At 39.2% G+C, this 22,862-nt stretch overlaps 1 protein-coding gene and 1 long non-coding RNA gene across 3 annotated transcripts; both read left to right on the forward strand.

The window, feature by feature from the left end:
• The first annotated feature begins 13 nt into the window (after positions 1–13).
• LOC147481117 (putative pentatricopeptide repeat-containing protein At5g08490) lies at positions 14–19,689 on the forward strand. Of its 2 annotated transcripts, XM_086577194.1 has the most exons (11): positions 14–1,591; positions 1,682–1,796; positions 1,840–1,925; positions 2,312–2,536; positions 17,663–17,717; positions 17,811–17,861; positions 18,104–18,197; positions 18,594–18,746; positions 18,880–18,943; positions 19,036–19,282; positions 19,379–19,689. In XM_086577194.1, the coding sequence occupies exons 2-7, from the start codon at positions 1,775–1,777 to the stop codon at positions 18,142–18,144; spliced, it is 480 nt and encodes a 159-aa protein (XP_086433320.1). In that variant the 5' UTR covers positions 14–1,591; positions 1,682–1,774; the 3' UTR covers positions 18,145–18,197; positions 18,594–18,746; positions 18,880–18,943; positions 19,036–19,282; positions 19,379–19,689. The 2 variants fall into 2 exon arrangements, with proteins under 2 accessions (XP_086433320.1, XP_086433319.1); XM_086577193.1 differs by lacking the exon at positions 2,312–2,536 and adding an exon at positions 17,556–17,593 and having other exon boundaries at positions 1,720–1,925; positions 17,811–18,197.
• On the forward strand, positions 15,438–17,056 carry LOC147481118 (uncharacterized). The gene is made up of 2 exons (XR_015204453.1): positions 15,438–16,522; positions 16,600–17,056. It is a non-coding gene; the product is annotated as an uncharacterized LOC147481118 (long non-coding RNA).
• Positions 19,690–22,862: the final 3,173 nt, after the last annotated feature.

Below are 22,862 nucleotides of genomic sequence, written 5' to 3' on the forward strand. Positions count from 1 at the left end.
AAAAAGGCTTTTATCTTTTTAGACCAACCTGTTATTCAAATTTGTTTTCAAGATTGGCGGCACGCAAAAGATACCATCGGCCTCAAAACTTGGATGGGACCAATGAATTATCATTTTCTATTTACTCGTTTTGTTTTATATCAAGATTATTGGTTAGATTTTCCAAAGCATCGATTTTTTGTTGAATATCCGAAATAAATTATATAAAGGCAGTAGGCCGGGACAAGCACAAGTTGTGCGGCTAGTTCTTTCTAGATAGCAAAAACAATCCTCCTAAATCATCCCTAATGGTTGAGGTATAAGTGTTCTTTGACACAACCGTTTCGGCAGGGGCTGAGCTAATTGTTATAATTGCCATCTCTTGACAACATGCCACTCTACAGACTTGCTTTTCACTACCCCTGATGTATAATGCAGAGGTTATTTTTAATAATGTCTCGAAAGGATCTCACTACTTGGAATCTAATGGTTCGAGCATATGCTGACAATGACTGTCCCAAACATGCTGTCAGTTTGTTCAATGAGCTACAAATGTGGGGAATGAAACCTGATATGGTGAGTGTTGAGCATTCTTCCAGTTTGTGCCCGCTTGGCTTCTGTGGACTTAGTAAGCCAGTGTCATGGATATGTTGTAAGGTCTTGTTTCCAAGATGTATGATTGGGAGGAGCTCTTTTGGACGTGTACTCGAAATGTGGAAGCATAAAGAGTGCTTGCAAGCTCTTTCATTTGAGCCCTCAGAAAGATCTGGTAATGTTCACAGCAATGGTTGGTGGGTATGCAATGCATGGTATGGGAGAGGAGCTGAGGCGCTCCAGGTTTTCTATGGGATGCTCACTTCAGGCATTAAGCCTGATCATGTTATAATTACTGCAGTCATGCGGGCCTCGTGGATGAAGGCTGGAAAGTTTTTGAATCGATTGAGATGGTATATGGCATCAAGTCTACAATGGAGCATTATGGATCTTCTAGCACGGGGAGGCCGCTTGAAAGATGCTTATTATTTTGTAACTTCCATGCCTGTTGAAGCTAATGCAAATGTGTGGGATACGCTACTTGGTGCTTGTATTGTAGCAGATCACCTTTTCGATGTTGAATCCAATAATATTGGAAATCACATTGTGATGTCAAATATATATGCAGCAGATGAAAGATGGGATGTTGGGGTCAAGGACTTGAGGAGATTGATGAAGGAAAAAGATGTGAAAAAACCAGCTGGATTGAGGTGGAGTGCAAGAGGCATACTTTTGTTGCCGGAGATTTCTTTCACCTTGAGAGAATCAATATTTACAACAAATGAAAGACCCACCTTGAGGGTGGAGGAAATGACACAGCAGGTCAATTCTTACCAGAATGGACAACCAAAAACAAGTTTGAAATTGTCTATTGAGCCAAGTGTAACTCATTCGACTGTACAGCAGGAAGAAAATAGATGTGAGGAATGCTGTTATGATGCTTACAGGAGTTATAGATTATACTAGTATACCGTAAAACAGTGGGAGCCGAACGAAGAAGAGGAAAGATAAAAACGGGATTTGTGAGCTGAGAGAGTGTTTTAGTGTTCAGAAAAAAAAAATGTGTTTCAAATGAATGGTATTTCCTTCTCTCTCTAAATTTTTTTAGATCTAATAAACACGGTTCATCTTCAATTGAATCGATTTGATGTTTTTCTTATTTATTAAGTTGACAGATGTTTCTTCTTCTTGGGGACAAATGTGAAGGTCAAGCGGCGAAGAACTCAGCTGAAGAACAAACTCAGATCACTTCCATTCATGCATGGAAATTCATCTCCAATCAGGTCTTTTATGAATATTTGTTGTAATTTTTTTGGAAATTGGCAGCTAAGTCGAAAATAAGGAGTCTGAAAGAGGAGACAGAATTGATGGTGAAAGCAAAACTTGAAGCAGAATCCTCTACCCTTTCACAGGTAAACCGAGCTGTGATTACTAACAGCATATTTTAGGAGAGATACAAAAAAAACACCAAAATTTTGAACCAAAAAAATACCAAACAACTTTAGGAGCAACAGTACATCAAAATTTTACCAAGCAACTACGCGGTTTTGCCAAAACCGCGCCACTAAAGCCTAACTGACAGGCCCAAGCCTACGCGGTTTTCAGAAAACCATGCGGTGTTCAGAACACCGCGTGCTACTTCTATATAAACAACTTCAAAGCCACGCGGTTCAGTCACTTTCACCTCTTCTCACAATTATAAAACCTTCTCTTTAGTTAAAAAAAAAACAAAAACCTATCTAAACTCTTAAAATTTTATATGAATTCTTTTGAACCTTTCGACGGTGATGATTGGCAGTACACACATGACATTGGCGATGGGGGAGAAACACCCGAGGAAGTACAATACGATGGGGGAGAAGAACCCGAGGATGTCGCGCTGGCTGATAGACATCCGTATGTACTGGAGTATCAGATGAACGACTTCGATTGGCAATTTGCACCTGGAGAAGCACTTGATATGGAAGTTGTGTCTTCTACACGTGACACAAAACACGTGTCGAGTGCAGTGGCTAATACTCAGGTAATTAATTAGTTTTGATTAAATATTTTGAATATTAATTTGTTGAGTTGGATCAATTAATTATTTATCTTATACGTATTATTTTTTTTCATAATATCAGCATGTTATTGACTACCGAGTTAGATCGGCTTTACATAGTGTTAGAGAGTGGTGGAAGGTTATTAAGAGTTTGGATGAGTTTGTACATATTAGAGATAATATTTTGTATACACTTTTGAGTCTTTTGGTTGATGTAGATTATGAGAAGGCTGATTGGGCAGTAGTCATAGCTTTAGTAGAAAGATGGTGGAGTAGAACTCATACATTTTATTTCCCTTATGCGGAGTTAGGGTTCACACCACTAGACTTCACTATGATTTCTGGGTTGAGTACCGGTATAGGCCAACTGATACCTTTTCATACAAATTATGAGAATATGGATAATATGCTTATGAGTTTTCCTCGTTTGGGTGCAAATATTTATGATTCTTATGGTATTAAGCTATCTGATAATGATAAAAATGATTAGTCTACCTACGAAATGAGTGATGAATTCACAACGTAAGTAAACTAACAACTAGACTTGTGAGCCTTTGTTTATCAAAGATATTTTCTACTCTCAATCCTATGAGATATAGTGGAGTAGAGTGATTCGTTCCACTCTTAGTCCTTCCGTATGCTTGTTTTATAGTCTCAATACTCTACTTAAAGTCAATGAGAGCTTTACGAAAGGGGACTAGACTACGATGCAACTACCCGCGAAATGCACTAGTCGGTTTATCGGAATACTAAAGGGAATGCTACGTTGATTCGATGATAAGGAGTTAGGGGATTGATTCCACCTTAACTCAACTTAATCCACTAGCGGCGAAGTCGTAAGTAATCCGAATTATTTGAACAATCGGTTCTCCCTAATCCCTAATTACATGGCATTTCTACCAATTTATAACTAGCATGTGAACAATTAAACCCATTCTCATGGTGAACTAATTATTTTACGGCGTGGAATAGAAATTACGGCGACTCTACGTTAAAAGCGGAATCAAGCTTTCATCAAGGCTTCTCAACCCCCTCTAATGGAGGTTTAGCCTTGAATCATTCGCAATCATTTCCATTTAAATTTAAACTAAACATAATATAAAGCATTGAAATTTACTTAATTACCTGATAATGGAATCTAATTAATAACTAAGAATTGAATGGTAACAAGAATTGAATTTAGATCTAATAAATTGTAAATGACAAAAGCGAAATTGATAAAGGACACTACTTTATTGATCTAATCAAATGAAGAACAAGATCCAAAGGTTTAATCTAATAAAGGATTTGAAACTAATTAAATAAAACAATTAAATCTAGATCTAGAAGCTATTTTAATGGCTACTTTCTATTCTAAGCTATCTACCTAACCTAACTACCATTAACAACGAGTTAAGCTTTTTGTTCTTATACATTCAGATCCAAAATCGTGCATGGGCTTGGAGCCATGTTTTGGGCCCGATTCAAAACCCAATTCTTTTCAAATTCAAAAGGCCTCTTCAGCTGCAGTTGGCTTCCACAGACTTTTCGTCCACTTCTGCTCCTCTGGTTGGGTCAAGGCTTGGACCATTGCAAAGCTCTTTCGAGGCGGTCGTTTTGACATAAGGTAGGCCTCATTCGAGGTCCGAGTCCAAAGATATGGTATTCGGAAGTTCTGCGACTTTTGCTCCTTTATCTCGCTTAAAGTGGCACATTTACGCACATAATGGACTTTGAAGCACGAAATGCATAAAAACGCGTAATCGGTATTAACTCTTACTTATTATTCACATAATTGGTCTAACGGTATGATTATTAAGGGGTTAAAACTACGGTTTTGGGCTCTTATCAAACCACCCCAAAGAAAGATTTTGCTTGTCCTCAAGCAAAGATGAGAAATTAGAATAAGTGACCAAAAATGGAGTTCTAACTACTCTCGTTTATTTGAGTGCGATTGCATTGACCATATGCAACAAGGCCTTAAACCACTAGGAATTCCCTAGTGGGACGAGTTATAGCCTCGTGAGAGTTTTCGGTGAAGGTACTCACAAACTTCATCTATACTACAAGGACTAAGAAAATAAAACTATTGTTTCCTTATTCATGCTCCAAATTATCTATCGTCTCACTAGCTATGAACAAGAATAACCAAGTCAAAACCTAAGCTAATATATGCATAATAATCTAGCATCTACAATAAACATATACCTGATAGTAGTACTATAAAATGTTTAGTAGGTTTGTTTCGAGAACTTCGAATAAGCGTCCTTAAGTAGGTTCTCACAATAATAGTCAAGAAACAACACTCGATTTTTCACTCAAGGCTACTTGATGTATAGTGGGCACACTTTACCTTACAATCTCAATGACACCACGAGGCCTGAGTCGATCAAACACATCCGCCACTTACTATCACACTAACCTATTCCTAATTGAGCTAGAGGTCTTTATTAGGTGTTACGGGGATTAGGAGATGGTTTAAGAAGGAAAGAAATGGATATTCTAAAGGACAAGTCGAGATAATAGAGTCTTCATATTATGTAACTAGAAAACCTTGTTATTTACTTTTTGCTTCTACAATTTGTTTCCATCCTTAGCCATATTTTTTTTTTTTTTTTTTTTTTTTTTTTTCTTTGGCTTTTGACTTTTTATTCTATTTTTGGAGTTTTATTTATTTCTATTTTTTTTTTTTTTTCTTTTTCCTTGGATGGAAACTTCTTTTCTTTTAGAAGAACTAACTAATTTTTGTTTTTTTTTCTTCTTTCTTCACTCATTCTATTCTCGGACTTATCTTCATTGGGTAGGTTGATTTATTATATATATATATATATATATATATATATATATATATATATATATATATATATATATATATATATATATATATATATATTTTTTTTTTTTTTTTTTTTTTTTTTTTTGTAACTTGAGGAGGGTAAAGGAATTGTGGTTTATGGAAGGGCTAATGAAAGGCTCGGAGGGGCTTACTAGCGGAAAATAATTCATGGGTTTGAATTTACGGCTATATCGATCCAAAAGGGCCTAAATTCTCGCTTAGGATATGGTTTAGTGATCAAGCAAGTGGGCGTGTGATTTCTCTATCCGATTTTACTTCTCCCTTGTGTCATTTCTCAAATGTTTTATTTTCATATAAGGCTTTTAGGCTATATTCTCACAGGATTTGTAGAATAAAGTACTCTAGCCTAGATTTGGAAAACTTTCGCCAAACGATCATAGATACTCATGTAATATATTTATAGATAGATGCAAAGATTATTACCTACATATTAACCTAAGGTCCTAACAATTACGATGCAAAAGCTATGTGAGACTTCTAGATTGTTAAGAGCATGGAGAAAGAAACAATACCAATATTCCTAAGTGTATAGCATGACTTATTTATTTATATTTTTAAATTTTTGAAATTTTAACTAGAAAACAATGCATATTATGTCTATCTATATCCTAACAGGATGTCTTAATTACACGAGTTTCTATGCCCCCCAAACAAAAAGCATGCTTTGTCCTCAAAGCATTTAAATAGAGAGGGTAGGAAAAATACCCATCAAGGCGTGAAATTCGGGAACATCTGTAAAACAAGGTTAGAGCGTACTAATATAGGAAATAAAACCGACCACAACTCTATATGAGTTCTACCCATTATGGGGTTAGAGAATTAAATTGCTTGGGACGTAAGCGGACACTTTGAGAAACTAAAACTTACCTCCACTCATTTGTTATTCATCATCTTCGCCATCCTCTACTTCTATAAAGAAGTGAGGGCTCCTTCGCGTCTTGCCATGCTATGATAATTTGCGGGGCTTCACGCCATTTATCATCTATGGTTGCTAACCTATTAAGTGCCACTTGGTCCGATGGGTTGTAGGGTGCAACTGGTGAGGTTGTATCCGCCACCCTTGCCAAGTCATTTGCGGAAAGATCGAATAATACTATTGGTGGGTCGCAACCGTGTCTACCCTAATCCAATCCCGTGAAGCGTGTACAAAAACGAGGAAAGAAACATAGCATAATCACGTGAAATTAGAACATGCATAAGAAGGTACTTATGTCTCATTGTATAGGCTCGTGCTAAACTAGACATCAAAGTTCGGGAAGGTCATAGAACCGGCGTCCATTGGCTAAAGCAAGGAAAACGCTGCAAGTGGCGTCATTCATTGAAGAAAACGCCATTCCCTAAAATGTTTAACATAATCCAAAACATAATAGGTTCCTATGTTCATGGACGGGCTACCCGCGGCGGCGTTATAGTCCCCTTGGTCACCAATCTGGAAAATGCACGCCCCATAAGCCTCGTGCAAAGACTTCATAAGTGTAGACATGCATATTATCGACCCAATAGCACCATGGGTCTTGTATCTCGGGCATAGCAAGTCCAAGAACAAATGCTAGCAAGAACACGGTAATTTCCATTGGTTCATCGTCAATGTTGATGGAGAACACTTGTTCTCCATCCGGTCTCTCAAAGAAAATGCAGTTATTATAAAAATAAGATGCAAGTCTTTGGAGAATAAAGTTCGGCCGGTCTTACCATAAGAGGTTCCCCAAACCAACATATGTGATCACCTCGTGAAACCAAGCACCGTAAGTAGTGCTTTGGAACAAATCTTGAAAAGCTGTTCGGTATCAATGTTGGAGATGTCATCTCAAAATTACGCTTTGGGATAGCTGCGAATGATCCGGATACTACTGTAAAAAAAACTGGAAAATTTTCTGGTCCACGAAGTCAGCGGGCTTGGCAACCAGCGGTCTTTTTTTGTTTTGGAATTCCGATAAATGAAGTCGCTTCAAGGAGGAGCTGGCGCAGGCTTATTAGTATTTTGGAATTCCGGTGTTTTTAAGCGAGTCGCACTTGACTTGGGCGGGCGCTCGACAAAATTTTTGTCGAAGTGTAGCGCTTATCTTCCAAAGGCTGGCGCTCCGAAGATTCGATTTTGCGAAAATGAAGTCGAAACGTGGGAATCGCGGGTGTGAAAGGTGAGTGATGGAGTTTAGGTGTAGTGTGAGTTGTGAGGATAGTTTGTATCAAGTTTATATAGGTTTAAAGTTGCTAAAAAGGATCGGAAAGTTGCCAAAACTAATTACGGCAGTTTCCGGAAATCCTAAAATTTCCAAACTCGAAAACGGAAACAACTCATATCCTGGATTCTAATTCAAACCCAGTATCTTTTAGGTTGATTTTATGATAGAATGTACCTATTTAATCTAGATTTCATCCTACAATGATACTTAATCATATTTCTGCCTAAACAACCATATTTTCACCTTGACTCCGCAATTAATTCTAATACGAGGGTTATACAAAAATAATGCTTGAATTGATAAAACCACCCCCAAACAAGTTGGGAAGGTGGGGTTGATATGAAACAACCATGCATAATGAAAATAAGCCCTTATATTAAAATTTCATTTAGAGTACCACTACAATATTCAAATTACGGAAATAAAAATTACATTACAATAAAAACAACAAAAGTAAATAAAACAACAAAAGTAAATAACACAACAAAAGTAAATAAAACAACAACCACTATCAATCCTCAGACTCTCTAAACATCGCCAGCGGTGGTGGGGGCACACTCTCTAGTGGTGGCTCACGGGCTCCGAAGGTCCCAGCGATCGTCTTCGTCGACGGCGCTCATGCCTCATCATAGTGTCCTCGGGCAGTCTATGATGAGGTGGGAAGCGTGCAAGCATATCCACTCTACCGGCGCTGGGGCTTCCATCTCAGCCCCGCGCTGCCCATCCCATCTCTCATCCTCTCTGCGGGTGCGGATCTCGAAGTTGTGATGAATAGTCGCCTGTCGAGTCAGGAGGTCTGTCAGATAGTGTTTAGTGAAGCGATGTCCCTATGAAGCATAGCCATGCGTTACGCATCAGACCAACACCCTCGGAAGGCATCCGCATCAAAGCGAGGTCACGCCCTCCTCATCCCGGAGGCATCCTCATCCTCTTCATTCCCAGCCCACCATCCTCTTCTTCTTCCTCTCTATCCTCCGCCCTCCTCCAAACTTGTTGACACACTCCCTATAGATTGCGTGTTAGGTGGGGTAATGTAAATCCTCTCGGTTTGGAGGCTGCTTTCATCTTGACATGATCTTGGTGATTAACACGGGAAGAGGTGCCAAAGACCTTCCGACCCCCCTAATCATGCTTTCGGCAAAAACTCGGGATACAGAAATCGTACTTACGCTCCCTGGAGTATCCATAGGGCGATGGAGGCAGTCGACCGATGTCACGACCTTGTCCTTCCCTAGGACATTCGATTAATCCCGGGTTGGTGGCAATTTGGTTGGTCCCGAGGATGCCTGGCGAACACAATGAGTTTGTATTGTAGCTCCATTGATGTGATGCGCCCATCAATGGCTCCACCCCATCAAACTGGGGCTCTGTAAAGGTGGCCTCTAGATGGATTCTAGGCGGAATGCCTAGAATCTCGACCCAAGACCCGATGGTCAACTCCCTTCTCTTCTTCCTTACCATCACAAAATCCTACTCCCTCCAACTCCACGGTGTTGTAGAAGCGTCGGACCAAGTCTTCGTGGTAGAAGGCTTGGTTTGCGAGACTATTCAGTCTCTACTAGCCATTCGTCACACGTAAAAGCGGTAGCGAAATGGTCTGCAGATGAAAACTTGCTCGGTATAATTCGGCGTTGAGCCATCTAGTGTTTGGAATGGGTGAGGGTTTAAATATGATGTGGTGGTGGTGGTTTAGCTTGACCGACTGAAAGAAGCAATGGTGGTGGCGGTGTGGTGGCATTGCTTGACACCAAATTTTGAATTTTTGGTGGTTTTGTTGGGTTAAATTGGTGGAGGTGGTTTGGTTTTAGTTTTAGAAGAGATTTGGCTTGGAAATTTGATGGTTGGCGTGAGTTTATGGTATTTCTTTTTAATTTTTTATTTTTTTGTTAGGGTTTTGAGCTTTGTTAATGGCGGAATGGAGTGGAAAAAATGATGAACTGTTGCTGAGAATGTAAAAGGCCGAATTAATTGGTGGGCGGGTTAAGCTGGTTGGGCCCAAGCCCAAAATCGAAATTTTGATTTTTTGATTTTTTCGCATGAATTTCAAATCAAAATTCCAGCCGTTACCGGTCCGATTTATGCGAATGAGATACGGAAATGATCGGGAGAGAATTTCCTATCCAATGATCCATAAAACACTCTATTCCGACTTCAGATGACATACGAGATAGTGGAAAACGCCTCGAAGTGCGTGCATGGCGTAAGCTATCGCGAGCGAATGAACTCTAAATTAATAGATTATGTCAATCCAAATCGTAATACAATAAAAGCGGCCTAAGCAACTCTAATGGGACATAAAACATTTATTACGGAACATTTAACACCCACCCCCAAACAAATTTTTACAACGAAGCTTAGAAAATTTGTTTTTAGCGATAAGGTCTTTTAAAGTCGATTCGAGAGACTTCCTAGATTACTATGTTTATTTTATTTTTTTTTTTTTATTTATTTTTAGAAAGAAAAACAGTAAGCAATAAAGACATAATTCACACCATAGAGAAACATGACTCAAAATCCGAGAAAAACATGCAAAAGTGGAAAAGCGTGAACTATGTGAACCGTGGACTTAGGATCCGTACTTACAGCCACACACTCCATAGGGAGGGGCCGGTTACCTTAATGGTGCACTTTCGCCAATATATTAAAGTGTAAGGAAGTGCACCAAACACAGAAATTGAGTCGTTTATAGTAGGATTCGAGACTTTATCTAAAACATATGTATGAACATGCAATTGATCATATATCAACAACCGAAATAGTTGTGGATCATTCCATAAATAAATATCACAGAAAACATATCCAAACACAATCAAACACCAATTTTCCCTATGACTCAACCTAGTGATATGAAAGGGAAGTCGGATTACCCTATTGTGTAACCTATCATGCACCTTCTTTTTAATTTTTGAATGAGTGGGTGTTCTAGTAAATAAGTGTGGAAAAGTGAATGGGTGTGGAGAATATGGTGGATATGGATAAGTTGTAGAAAGACAGCTTGTACACAATGAGGATGTGGTTTTAGCACCGAACTCATTCATTGTGTGTGTAGGGATTGTCTCAATTCTGAAAATGAAGGTGTCAAATAGTTTGTCCTTCTGAAGTATCTGTTTGCTAGGAGGATTTAAAAAATTATGAAGCACAGGAGAAACAAAAGGATCGAGTGCAAACTCGAGATTCCTTTGAAAGGGTGGAAGGAGGAGAGTCGAGGTGGATGTTGTGCAAGTTAGTTCTTGATAGGGTGAATTGTCACCTACTCGAAGAAACTCATTCAATTCCTCATCTAGATTGGTCATATCCACATTACTATGGTAGTCCTTTACATCTTTGAGAAAATCCTCTATCCCTTCCTCATCAATAATACATGTATCGACTAGTGTAGGGATGAAAATGTTGGAGTCTGACTTTCCAAAGGAAAGAATTTTGGGCATATGACTATCAGAGAACGTGTTGTTGAAATAATCTCGAGCAAAGCTCGATCATGCTAACCTCTCCATCCATAGGCGAATCGGGTAAGCGTGTCCTTGTTTTAAAACATTGACTTCAATGACAAGATGGCCAAAAGACATGGACATTGAACCATCACGGCAATTAATGGCGCATTGGCGGTTGCCAAGAAAGGGGATACTAGAATGATCGGGACAGAGTCGTTAGCGACTTCGTATCGAGGACTACAAAATCAGCCGGATAGTAGAAATCCACGAACTTTTACCAACACATTTTTCGACTACACCCTTAGGATACTTAATAGACCGATCGACTAATTGCAACGTCATTTTAGTGGGTTGCATCTTGTCTAGACCTATTTGTCTATACAAATAAAATGGGAGTAAGTTAACACTAGCCCCAGTAGGTAATAACGCCGTCGTCGTCATTATAGGAATCTCCTAAGGTGCATTATGCGATGGGGCGACCGTGGGGGTCCTTGTACTTAACAATTCCATTATGTTGGATAAGGTTGGGGAATTGTTACGTAAAAAGCGTCTTTTTGTATATTTGTCTTCGCCTAGTAGTACCACAATTCCTTAAGAAACTTAGCATGATGTGGTAGCTTTTTAATAGCTTCGAGGAAGGGAAGGTTTATAGTTAGATTCTTGAAAACGTCCCTAATCTCCTCGTAATTTGTATCCCTAGTTAACATGGCTAATTTTTGTGGAAACGGTGGTTTCGTCTATATTTAGCAATGGTATCATCACTGGATGTTTAAGCGTGGCTTTTCGTTTCTTAGGTTGTGTTGTAATCGGTACCTCTACAAATGGTAGGCTCTTAGGTTTCTATTTAGGTATCTAGTAAAATAGTAGGTGTAGGGGCTACTGGTGGGGTAACTATAGGCATAGTTACCTTGTTATCAACCACTCTGCCAGAACGGAGAGTGGTGATGGCATTTATCTCACCTACATTTTCAAATTCATTACTAGTATTATCCGTTACCTCAAGGTTTGTGTTTGTTGTTTTAGGATTATGTATTGCGTGACTTGGCAACACACCTTTGGTTTGGGCTTTATCTTGAGCCAACTGTTGGGTTAAATTATTAACGGATTGTAGAAGCTGTTGGTTAGATTGAGCCATGGTTTGGAAAAGTTTTTGGCTCACTTGTATGAAGGTGTCGAAGGCGATCCTGTTGTTTGTGTGGGTGTAGTAGTCACGGGTGGTGTATTTGGAACTATTTCCGTGAATTATTTATAGGTGGATTTTGATAATTATTATTTACGGGGACGATACCTCTATTAGCATTATAATTATTATAATTACCTTGACCTTGTGCTTGACCTTGTCGAGGTTGCACTTGGTTGTTATAATTATTAAAATTACCCGACTCTGTCCCTTGTCGTAGTGGAGCTTGGTTAAAGCATGCGTTGGCCTAACATATTGATTATTGTACCCTTGAGGTGTGACTTGTTGGTTATTCCTCCAACCGAAGTTGGGATTTTGTCTCCAAGGGGTTAGGTTCACTATTAATGGAACAAGCCTTTGTTCATAGGCTATAGGGACGATTAAAGTCGGGATGCTTTCGGGACTCAACGAAACTACATGGGTTTGAATTTACACTCATGGACGGGGATAGGCTTTTGTTGTCTGAGAAATGGCCTCTACCTTTTTAGTGAGTGATTCGATTAGAGTTTTAAGCTCGGAATCGTGTTTAATTTCAAACATACCGGGGCCTTAACTGTTGAAGAAGAACTAGGCGGGGGATATCATCACTACCCCCAATTATTATTTAAGCTTAGTTTGGTCTTCTAAAATTTATAAGCCACCGAGGCTCCTTTACTTAAGAAACTACCCCCATTCATAATGTCAAGGACTTCTTTATGGTGATGTTGAAGTCCTTTGAAAAAGCGAACGAACTAACGTGTCTTTTGCTAGGTTATGGTGTGGACACTCTATAAGCGGTCGGTGAAACGATTCCAAGCCTCACGAAAATGATTCATGAGGATTTTGTCGAAAAGAAATGAATCTTGGAAAGCATCTCATCCGTCTTTAGGGGTGGGTAAAATGTTCCATAAACAATTTGAACAAGTTTAGCCCCACGAGTCCACGAATTAGGCTTGGGCAGTTAACAAGACGCCGCCTTATCGGCTAAGGTGAAAGGGAATACCCTTAATTTAATTTGTTCCGTACCAACCGTAGGATGGTGGAATGTTGTTAAGACTTGTTCAATCCTACGATGTCCGATAAGGTTTTCATGGTCTAAACCATGAAAAGCGGGTAACAAATTAAAATATTTGGAGGGATTATGAAATCCCACTGGGTCCGCTAGAGCGATGCAAGATTTGGGGCTATCGCTCAAGGCTTTGTAGAAGTCGAGAGAGGAGTCTCTCTTTCTTCCCCATTATATCGGTGGTGTGTGTGAAATAGTAGCTAGAGGTGTAGTGTGTGGTATACTAGATAGACTTGTTTGTTTCTTTGTTGTTGTATTTACGTTTGGTGTTTTTGTTCTACCGGACCTTAATCTCATGCAAGACTAAGTCGAGCTTAACTAAACATGCAACACTCCAAACAATTCGATATACTAGTATAAAACTCTAACGAGGAGATGCGAGGTGTGGAAGAAAGGAATACCGATTCGTCCTTGCTTCGGCTTATGAATAAGCGTCTTGTTTACGCTTGTTCGGTGTATATAGCAGGTTAGAACACGAAAAATATGAAAGAGCAAAGTTCGAATCAAAACCGCCGAAATCCGAAAAATTTAACCACGAGTGGCTCGGCCTTCGGTAATTTTCAAATTACAAGTGTTTTAGAGTGCGGGTCGCTCCATATGGGCTGGTCGGTCCTTTCGGTCCAATAACATAGTATGGTCGCTCAAGGAGGATGGCCTTCAAGGTGTAAATTTTGCCGAAATTTTTCAACTATAAAATGGACAACCGGTATGATTCAACAAAGGGTGGGTGGGTGAAATGAGACTTTAAAACAAGTACTAACACTCACGAAAACAATACGAAAGTGAAACTAAGATGGCGGTGTTGCATTTGATAATGATAAAAATGATTAGTCTACCTACTGAAATGAGTGATGAATTCACAACGTAAGTAAACTAACAACTAGACTTGTGAGCCTTTGTTTATCAAAGATATTTTTTCTACTCTCAATCCTATGAGATATAGTGGAGTAAAGTGATTCGTTCCACTCTTAGTCCTTCCAGTATGCTTGTTTTCTAGTCTCAATACTCTACTTAAAGTCAATGAGAGCTTTACTTAAAAGGGGACTAGACTACGATGCAACTACCCACCGAAATGCACTAGTCGGTTATCGAGAATACTAAGCGGAATGCTACGTTGATTCGATGATAAGGAGTTAGAGGGGGATTGATTCCACCTTAACTCAACTTAATCCACCAGCGACAATTAAGTAAGTAATCCGAATCGAATCGCTGCTAATGAGAACAATCGGTTCTTCCTAATCCCTAATTACACATGGCATTTCTACCAATTTATAACTAGCATGTGAACAATTAAACCCATTCTCATGGTGAACTAATTATTTCTCGGCGTGGAATAGAAATTACGACGATTTACGTTAAACGGAATCAAGCTTTCATCAAGGCTTCTCAACCCCTCTAATGGAGGTTTAGCCTTGAATCATTCATAATCATTTCCATTTAAATTTAAACTAAACATAATATAAAGCATTGAAATTTACTTAATTACACAATAATGGAATCTAATTAATAACTAAGAATTGAATGGTAACAAGAATTGAATTTAGATCTAATAAATTGTAAATGACAAAACGAAATTGATAAAGGACACTACTTTATTGATCTAATCAAATGAAGAACAAGATCCAAAGGTTTAATCTAATAAAGGATTTGAAACTAATTAAATAAAACAATTAAATCTAGATCTAGAAGCTATTTTAATGGCTACTTTCCATTCTAAGCTATCTACCTAACCTAACTACCATTAAGACTGAGTTAAGCTTTTGTTCTTATACATTCAGATCCAAAAATCGTGCATGGGCTTGGAGCCATGTTTTGGGCCAGAGAATCAGGCCCAAAACCCAATTCTTTCAGTCCAAAAAGGCCTCTTCAGCTGCAGTTGGCTTCCACAGACTTTTCGTCCACTTCTGCTCCTCTGGTTGGGTCAAGGCTTGGACCATTGCAAAGCTCTTTCCGAGCCGGTTGTTTTGACATAAGGTAGGCCTCATTCCGCGGTCCGAGTCCAAAGATATGGCATTCGGAGGAAGTTCACTGACTTTTTGCTCCTTTATCTCGCTAAAGTGGCACATTTACGCACATAATGGACTTTGAAGCCTGAAATGCATAAAAACGCGTAATCAGTATTAACTCTTACTTATTATTCACATAATTGGTCTAACAGTATGATTATTAAGGGGTTAAAACTACAGTTTTGGGCTCTTATCACTATCTCATATTAAGACTGCACATATGGACCCCCTCTTAGATCCTGATACACGAGCAGAGTTAGCTTTGATTGTTCTACTTGGTAGTGAGGGTGCTGATGTATATGTTAGGGCTTTTTTGATATTTTTTATTGAGCATGTTTTGTTTTCCAATGGTTATTCTACAGTACGACTGGGATATTATGCTTATGTATTTGATTTGTATGCTATGAGATATTATAACCTGGGTAGCTCAGTATATGCCACATTGATAGCGGCGTTAGATAAAGCTTCATAGACATTCGGAAGTAGAAGTCCTCAGATTGCAGGATTCACAGGACTTTTAGAGATTTGGTTTTATGAGTACTTTCAAACTTTTTGTCCTAACATAGACATGATTGCTGATACTCGCCCTAGATTTGGTAGTTGGTCAGAGCCTCACTTGACTCATAACAGGGGACAGATTAGAAATAATGTCTGTATGGCTCGTGTTCAGATTGATATTAGATCATTGTCATCTATTGAGTGGAGACCTTGGCGTTTGACTACTGCCTTTGACGATCCAGTTGTCAAAGCATGCTTGTGTGTTGTCCGTCCACGAGAGTCAGGTTTTGCCGCGACGTGATTGTATGGTTTGAATGCTTGTGGCGGCGGATGTTGGAGCAGATGTTGGGCGTTATGGAGTTCCATGTGCTCTCATGCGGATGTTAGTGATGCGAAGTTGTGGGGTAGAATTCAAGTTCATGAAGTTCATGCGGTGGTGGTCTTTGACGGATCGTCTTCTTTTGTTGTTGAAGCGATGGCGATCAAGATTATAGATGGTGGAACCGTGTGTCTCCATGAGTCCGTTGTTGCCCCATTTGGTCGGGCTAGCAACTTTCGAGTTTTGTGGGCTGGAAGGAAGGGATGAGGCGTGAGCTACGTATTCCTCATCCACCACGACCTTTACAACCCACAACCTCACGAATGCATATCATCCGGCTTATAATGCGCCGGTAATCTTGGATGTTTGTCGTGTATGGACCTGATGGGGAGGCTACTTACATTTCCATTCCTGAGGTGCCTCGTGCTCGTTGCCATGAATTAGAGCCGCAGATTGATCAGTGTACCACGGTGAGTTTAGTTATTTTATTTATCTTATTAATTATATATATAATATGTACTCACAATGTATTTTCTTGGATTTTCAGACTGAGATTCGGAAAAGATATGAGAACCAGATTTGTATGTTTGATAGGATGAGGACTGCCGTGTATCATTATAGCCAAGAAAGGGAGGAGACATATTCTCAGACATATTAGTAATCCCAACGTGCGTATGACGAGACTCGAAAAACGTACGAGAATATTCAGCAGGTGTACATGCAACAACATCAGGGATATGATGAACTTCAGGCTGAGGTAGTTAACCTCCGTACAGACAGAGAAGATCTTGATTCTCAGGTTAGGAACTTAGAGGAGCAGCTTAGGAATATCCAAATAGAAAGAGGAGAAGGATCAAGTGGTAAGGGGCGTAAGAAGAGAGCTAAATAAATTTGATGTAATATGATAGGTTTTGGATCATTTTAGATATTATATGATTAAATCATAATCATAGATTTTGAACTGCATAATCATAATCATAATCATAGATTTTTAATTTCTTTAATTTTTTCGATTTTGAATCACAATTTTGAATTTCTTCAATTGCACAATTATTAATTTCTTAACTTCTATGCAAAACTCATAATTTTTCAAATTCTATGCACCACAGTTCTAATTTTCATAAAAAGCACACGCGGTTTTGCCAACACTGCGCCCATAGAATCCCAAGCCCATGCGGTTTTGCCAAAACCGCGCCATAGAAGCCCATTTAGCAGTTCAAGCCCACACGGTGTTGGAAAAACCGCGAGGTTTTGGAAAAACCGCGTGAGTGATTTGATATAGCATCAAATCTGGAACCAAATATTGGCCGATTTGGTGTTTTCATTAATATGGGTGATGTAGCTCTCCTAAATTGAAAAAACACCAAATTGTTGGTGCTAGGTTGATATCACTCCTAAAGATGCTCTAAGGTTGTAACATAATGAAAATGTTTATAAAATGATTCAACACTCTTAGTTATACAATTTGATTGATTTGTATGGACCCTGGAGCTAATTCAACAGGAAAGAGTAAGCTTATCTTCCAAACTTCAAGTGAAAATGTATATGTCCATACTCATAGCATTGAGTTACGTGCACTGTTTCTTTTGCTAAGGAAAATACTGAAACAGGTCTTACTACACCAAAGTCATGGAAGAATTGCGTGCCAAATTACAAGCCCAACAGGTTAGCATCAGGCCCCTTCATTTATTCAAAATTAATGCGCTCTAGTTATTTACAATCTTAATAAGCTATTGTTGACTCTACTGTTTTAATTAGGACTGGATCAACTCACACAATCTCAAAACAGAAGTGGGTCAACTTTGATCGGTACATTTCTCCTAAGTGGTTTCTTGTGTTCGATTGTTGTTGCAATATTCTTTGTCTGACTTGTAAGATCTGGTGGAACATAAAGTAATCCAAGTTTATTAATTGGAATTATAAGTTTTTCAGTATCTTTCAAAAAATAATACGAGTGTTTTTCTATTTTCTTCTTCCTACTGATCAAGTTTCTGTGTTGGGATCATTTGTTAGAGTTGTTGTTGTTGTTGTTTTTTTCTTTCACTTAGCAGGACAATTAGAGAAATCAACATTGCAACGCCCTGTTAGCTAAGTTGGACTCTGCGAGAGCTAAGCTTGATGAATATTATTTCAGATTGCAGCAAGGTATCATTCTTACAGCAGTTGAACTATAAAATCATTTGGTTTCTGCTGAGGGACTCTAGAAATGGTTGAAGTTTTAGTCCAAAAATATGGGAACGTTGTTGTTTAGAAGTTTTTTGCTGTCATGTCCACTGAAAAGTCTTAAAGAGTCAATGCTCTCCGTCTCCTTAGGCATTAAGGTTCGGTTTGCCCATACAGAAGGGATATTCAAAATTTACACATCTGTCTTTGAATGAGAATGTTGTCAAGGGGAACTGAGTTTGAAAAAGTAGTCTTCAGGTTGGGTTAGTTGATTTTTGAGTTTCATTTTGTTTGTTAGAGACACTGTTTTAGCGGCATTAGTTTGTAGAACTTATTTTCCCGGGTCAAAGAGGATATGACAGTAGCACTGCTGGACAGATTTTTATAGATGGTATCGATATATCCAAGATTGGACTACATGACTTGCGGTCCAGATTAAGCATAAATTCGCAAGATCCAACCATGTTTGAGGGGACCGTGATAAGTAACTTAGATCCGCTTGAAGAATGCTCAAATGAACAGATTTGGGAGGTACAGTCTTTTAGTAGCTAGTTAGCACACTTATACATCAAATGCTTAGCTCCCTTGTGCATGCTCATTACCCTAACACCTGTATATTAGTATGATTACCCATAACTGATAAAACGCTCATCTCTTGCTGTAGGCATTAGAGAAGAGCCAACTTGGTGATGAAGTAAGGAAGGAGGAAATGAAGCTTGATTCATTAGGTTTTAATACCCCCTGATACATTACTTTTATTTGCTGGTTAATAATGAATCCTTGTACGTAAAACTCAATACGCTCATATTCTGTTTTGCAGTTACTGCAAAAGGAGAAAACTGGAGTATGCATGGGTCAGAGGCAATTGGTATGCCTAGGTTGAGTGCTACTTAAGAGGAGCAAAATCTTGGTGCTCGACGAAGCCACATCATTGGTTGATACTGCAACGTAACAGACAGCCTTATTTAGAAAACACTTGGGGAGCACTTCTCAGAATCCAGTCCTCACAATTGCACATGGTATAACGTCTGTCCTTGACAGTGATATGGTTTTGGTTATGGATCATGGTTAGTAATTTTTTTTTATCATTTTGTCTTTCTTCCTTTGTTACTTAATGCTTTGGAAGCACTTGATATTCAACTTTAGATTTGATTTTCCAACAGGCCTTGTTACATGCCCAAAACATTGTTAAAGGAACAGTATTTTTCCTTTGGAAAGCTCGTCGCTGAGCATTTTGAAGCTTCATGGACTTACCTTATGTTCGGTTGTTGGACATCAAAGTGATCGACCGGGCCAGTTGTGTCCTTTTTAAATTAATTACAACAATTGATGTGGTCCGATGAAGATTTTAACAAATATTCTTCTGATTTCCCCGTTGGTCTTTCCCATTTCGATTTTTGTTTTTCAAGACCGTCAACTCACGAACACTGCCATTGAGAATTGACATTGTGTTCAATCAAATTGCAATTTATATATTCCCAATACTATTCCCAATACATGGTCACGTATGGCCACGAGGACAATTCCTACTGGGCAAGGACGCAAACTGGCGAAGTGGCCAAGGAGCAAATATTATTTTATAAAATGAAACAATAAAAAAGTGTACTCTTTAATAGGTTAACGTTCTGCCAAAGGTTTTTTTTTTTTTTTTTTAGAAAGTAATTGTGTATATAGCAAAAAGAAAAAGATACAGTTATATCAGGTGAGAGACTCTTATAGCCCCTCCAACATTACAACGATTTAAGCAATAAATCTATAGTAGGTGAAGTGTTGGTTCTCCATACTATGTAGGAAATCTGGTCTGTGAGGCCACTATTGTTGCTGCCCATTCGCTAATGTTGCTCCTCTTTTGGCACATTTATCCTCGAAATTCACTTCTCTCCATGTACTAGTGAGAATGATGTTTGCTTTGGTCTTGAGTCTATTCCATTTCGCTTTGCATCTCCAATGTACCTTGCTTTTCTAGAAGGCTTGAATTGCGGCTTTTCGAAGTCCGATTCTACCACAATTCGATCCCACTCCAACTCGATAGCCTTCTTAACACCTTCAACAATTGCAAACTGTTTTGAACCACATAGTTGGTTGTAATCCCCGAGACCTCCCTATGAGTGTTCCTATCACGGCCTGTGTGAATTCCGAGAGTCACTCCCGGCCCGGAACATCCCCTGGATTTCCCCTAGCACAACCATCGTGTTCACCTTTAGAAAACCTTTTGCGGAGGAAGAGACCAATAACATTCCATAATCCTAGGTGCTCTTCTGAGTTTATTTTGTAGGCCCAGAGTGTGCAAAGTGGCAAGTTCTTGAGATGTGTTGTCCATAGTTCGGTGATTGCATGTAGGCTTCTAGAATTGCTTTCGATCGACGTGCTCTTACATAGCTGTCCTTGACCTGCACTTCATCGTATAGTCTTTTGTTTCTTGATTTCCAAATGTGTACTAGGCACGTGATGGCTGCTGCAGAACATATATCTCTTGTTAGCGGGCTTCTCTTCTTGCAAGCATTGAGAACATCATTCCTTGAGTGAATAGTTCCCTGAATATAGAAGCTCTGTTTGAGATACTCCCAATGTTTCTGTGCAAAACTACAATCAAAGAGTATATGTTCTTGAGTCTCTTCATATTGCTTGCACATACAACAAATGGACGCCAAGCTGAATTTCCTTGCCTTTAGCTTATCATCAGTGTGCATCACTCCTCGAAGAACTTTCCATCCAATTCCTTGAACACTAGGGTGAAGCACGGACTTCCATAAGAATGAATACCAGTTCACTTTTGTTTCTTTCTTCGGGTAGCTTCATATCAGATAGAGACTGAAAATAGCCCATCGTGGGTGGGCATCCAGATTCGGTTATCCTCTTGTATAGAATCAGGTTGTTGTAGTAAGTTCAAGTTCACTCCCACCCTGTTCAGAATTTCTGTGAACTCTGCGGTGAATTCCCAGTGATCATTTCGATACATTCACTCAACTTGAGCCGCATTGCCTCCGATGTTTAAACCGTTGTGCATAGGGATTAAAATCCGAGAGCATCTAAACCCTGCCCAATTGTCTTTCCGGATCTTCGATGTTTTGCTGTGCCAATGGTCCAACTAGTATGCGTCTTGGCTTCCTCGAGTGCCCACTTCATGCCAGACCAAATGGATGATTTCTTGTACTTTGTCCATTCACCATTTCGTCCCCCGTATTTCCCTCTCATAAAGCATGCCCAGTCACTGTTGTCATTTACCATACACCAAGCCATTTTTAGTAGCATCGAGAGATTTATATCTTTGAGTCTCCTTACTCCTAATCCACCTTCTTCTTTCGGCTTGCATGTCTTTTCCCAATTTAGTGTCATAAACTGCGTTACGGGGTTGCCACTCCAAATAAAATTTCTGATGATCTTTTCACACTCCTTGATTGTAGCTGTTGGCCATTTATAGATTGCCATATTATGAATAGGTATGCTATTCAACACATGCTTTGCCAACACCACTCTACCTTGAAAAGATAACAATTTGCCGGCCCAGCTTGATGCTTTCAATCTAACCTTATCTACCAATGGAGCCAAAGCTTGTTTAGTAATTCTGCCAGTAATGAGTGGTACACCGAGGTATTTTTCTGGTAATGCTCCTTCTTGAATCCCAAGTAACTCGACAGTGGCATTTCTTCTTGTGGGAGTCATGGGGCTCAAGAATATCTTGCATTTTTCCTTGCTTATGTACTGCCCAGCTGAATTCTGATATCTCTCAATAAGAAGAAGTAAGTGTTTAAGACATCTTTTGTTCGCATTGCAAAATATAAAAATATCATCCGCAAACATGAGGTGAGAGGGGCTTGTGTACTTCGCATTTATGATCATCTTCTGGATTCTCCTCTGAGTTACAAGCCATTCCATTCCTTTACTGAGGCAGTCCTCAACAAAAGCGAAGAAAAGAGGTGAAAGTGGGTCTCCCTGCCGGAGCCCCCTACTAGCTGTAAAGAAACCTTTTGGCCCTCCGTTGATCATCACTGAGACATTGTTGTTTGAAATTGCTCCTTTTACCCAAGAGATCCATGTGTGAGAGAATCCAAATCTTGATAAAACTGTCCAAAGAAATTTCCAATCAAGAGTGTCAAAAGCCTGGGAAATATCCAATTTGAGAGCTATGTTCCCTCCATGTCTTTGGACTTTCAACTCATTAATCATTTCTGACGCCAATCCAATTGCTTCATGAGAGTTTCTGTTCGAGATGAAACCATATTGTTCCTTTGAAACTATCCGTGTGGCAACTGGAGCCAGTCTTGAAGCTAGGATCTTGGTGATAACTTTATAGGAGAAATTGGAGAGGCAAATAGGTCGGAATTTATTCAACTGGTTTGTATTCCTTTCTTTTGGTATCAAAACTATAAAGTTTGAGTTGAAGCTTGAGGGTAGTCTACTCTTTATGAAGAAGTATCTCACAGCTCTGACTACATCTCTTCCAATAATGTTCCAGCAGACTTGATAGAAATGGCCATTGAAACCATCGGGTCCTGGTGAACTATCTGGGCATAGGTTAAAAACTGATTTTCTAATTTCTTCATGGTTCGGCATCTTTGACATATCCTCATTCTCTTGCTCAGTTACAGTCTGTGGGATGAGCTGTAGGAGACCTTCATCTAAGTCCAGATTCTCTGCTCTGAATTT

This window comes from Coptis chinensis, chromosome 8 (genome assembly GCF_015680905.1).
Source record: "Coptis chinensis isolate HL-2020 chromosome 8, ASM1568090v1, whole genome shotgun sequence".
In the NCBI taxonomy this organism is placed as follows: Eukaryota; Viridiplantae; Streptophyta; class Magnoliopsida; order Ranunculales; family Ranunculaceae; genus Coptis; species Coptis chinensis.

Bases quoted from the DNA above. Each gene is read 5' to 3' on its own strand.
- LOC147481117 (XM_086577193.1), top strand. From the start codon at position 412: ATGCAGAGGTTATTTTTAATAATGTCTCGAAAGGATCTCACTACTTGG.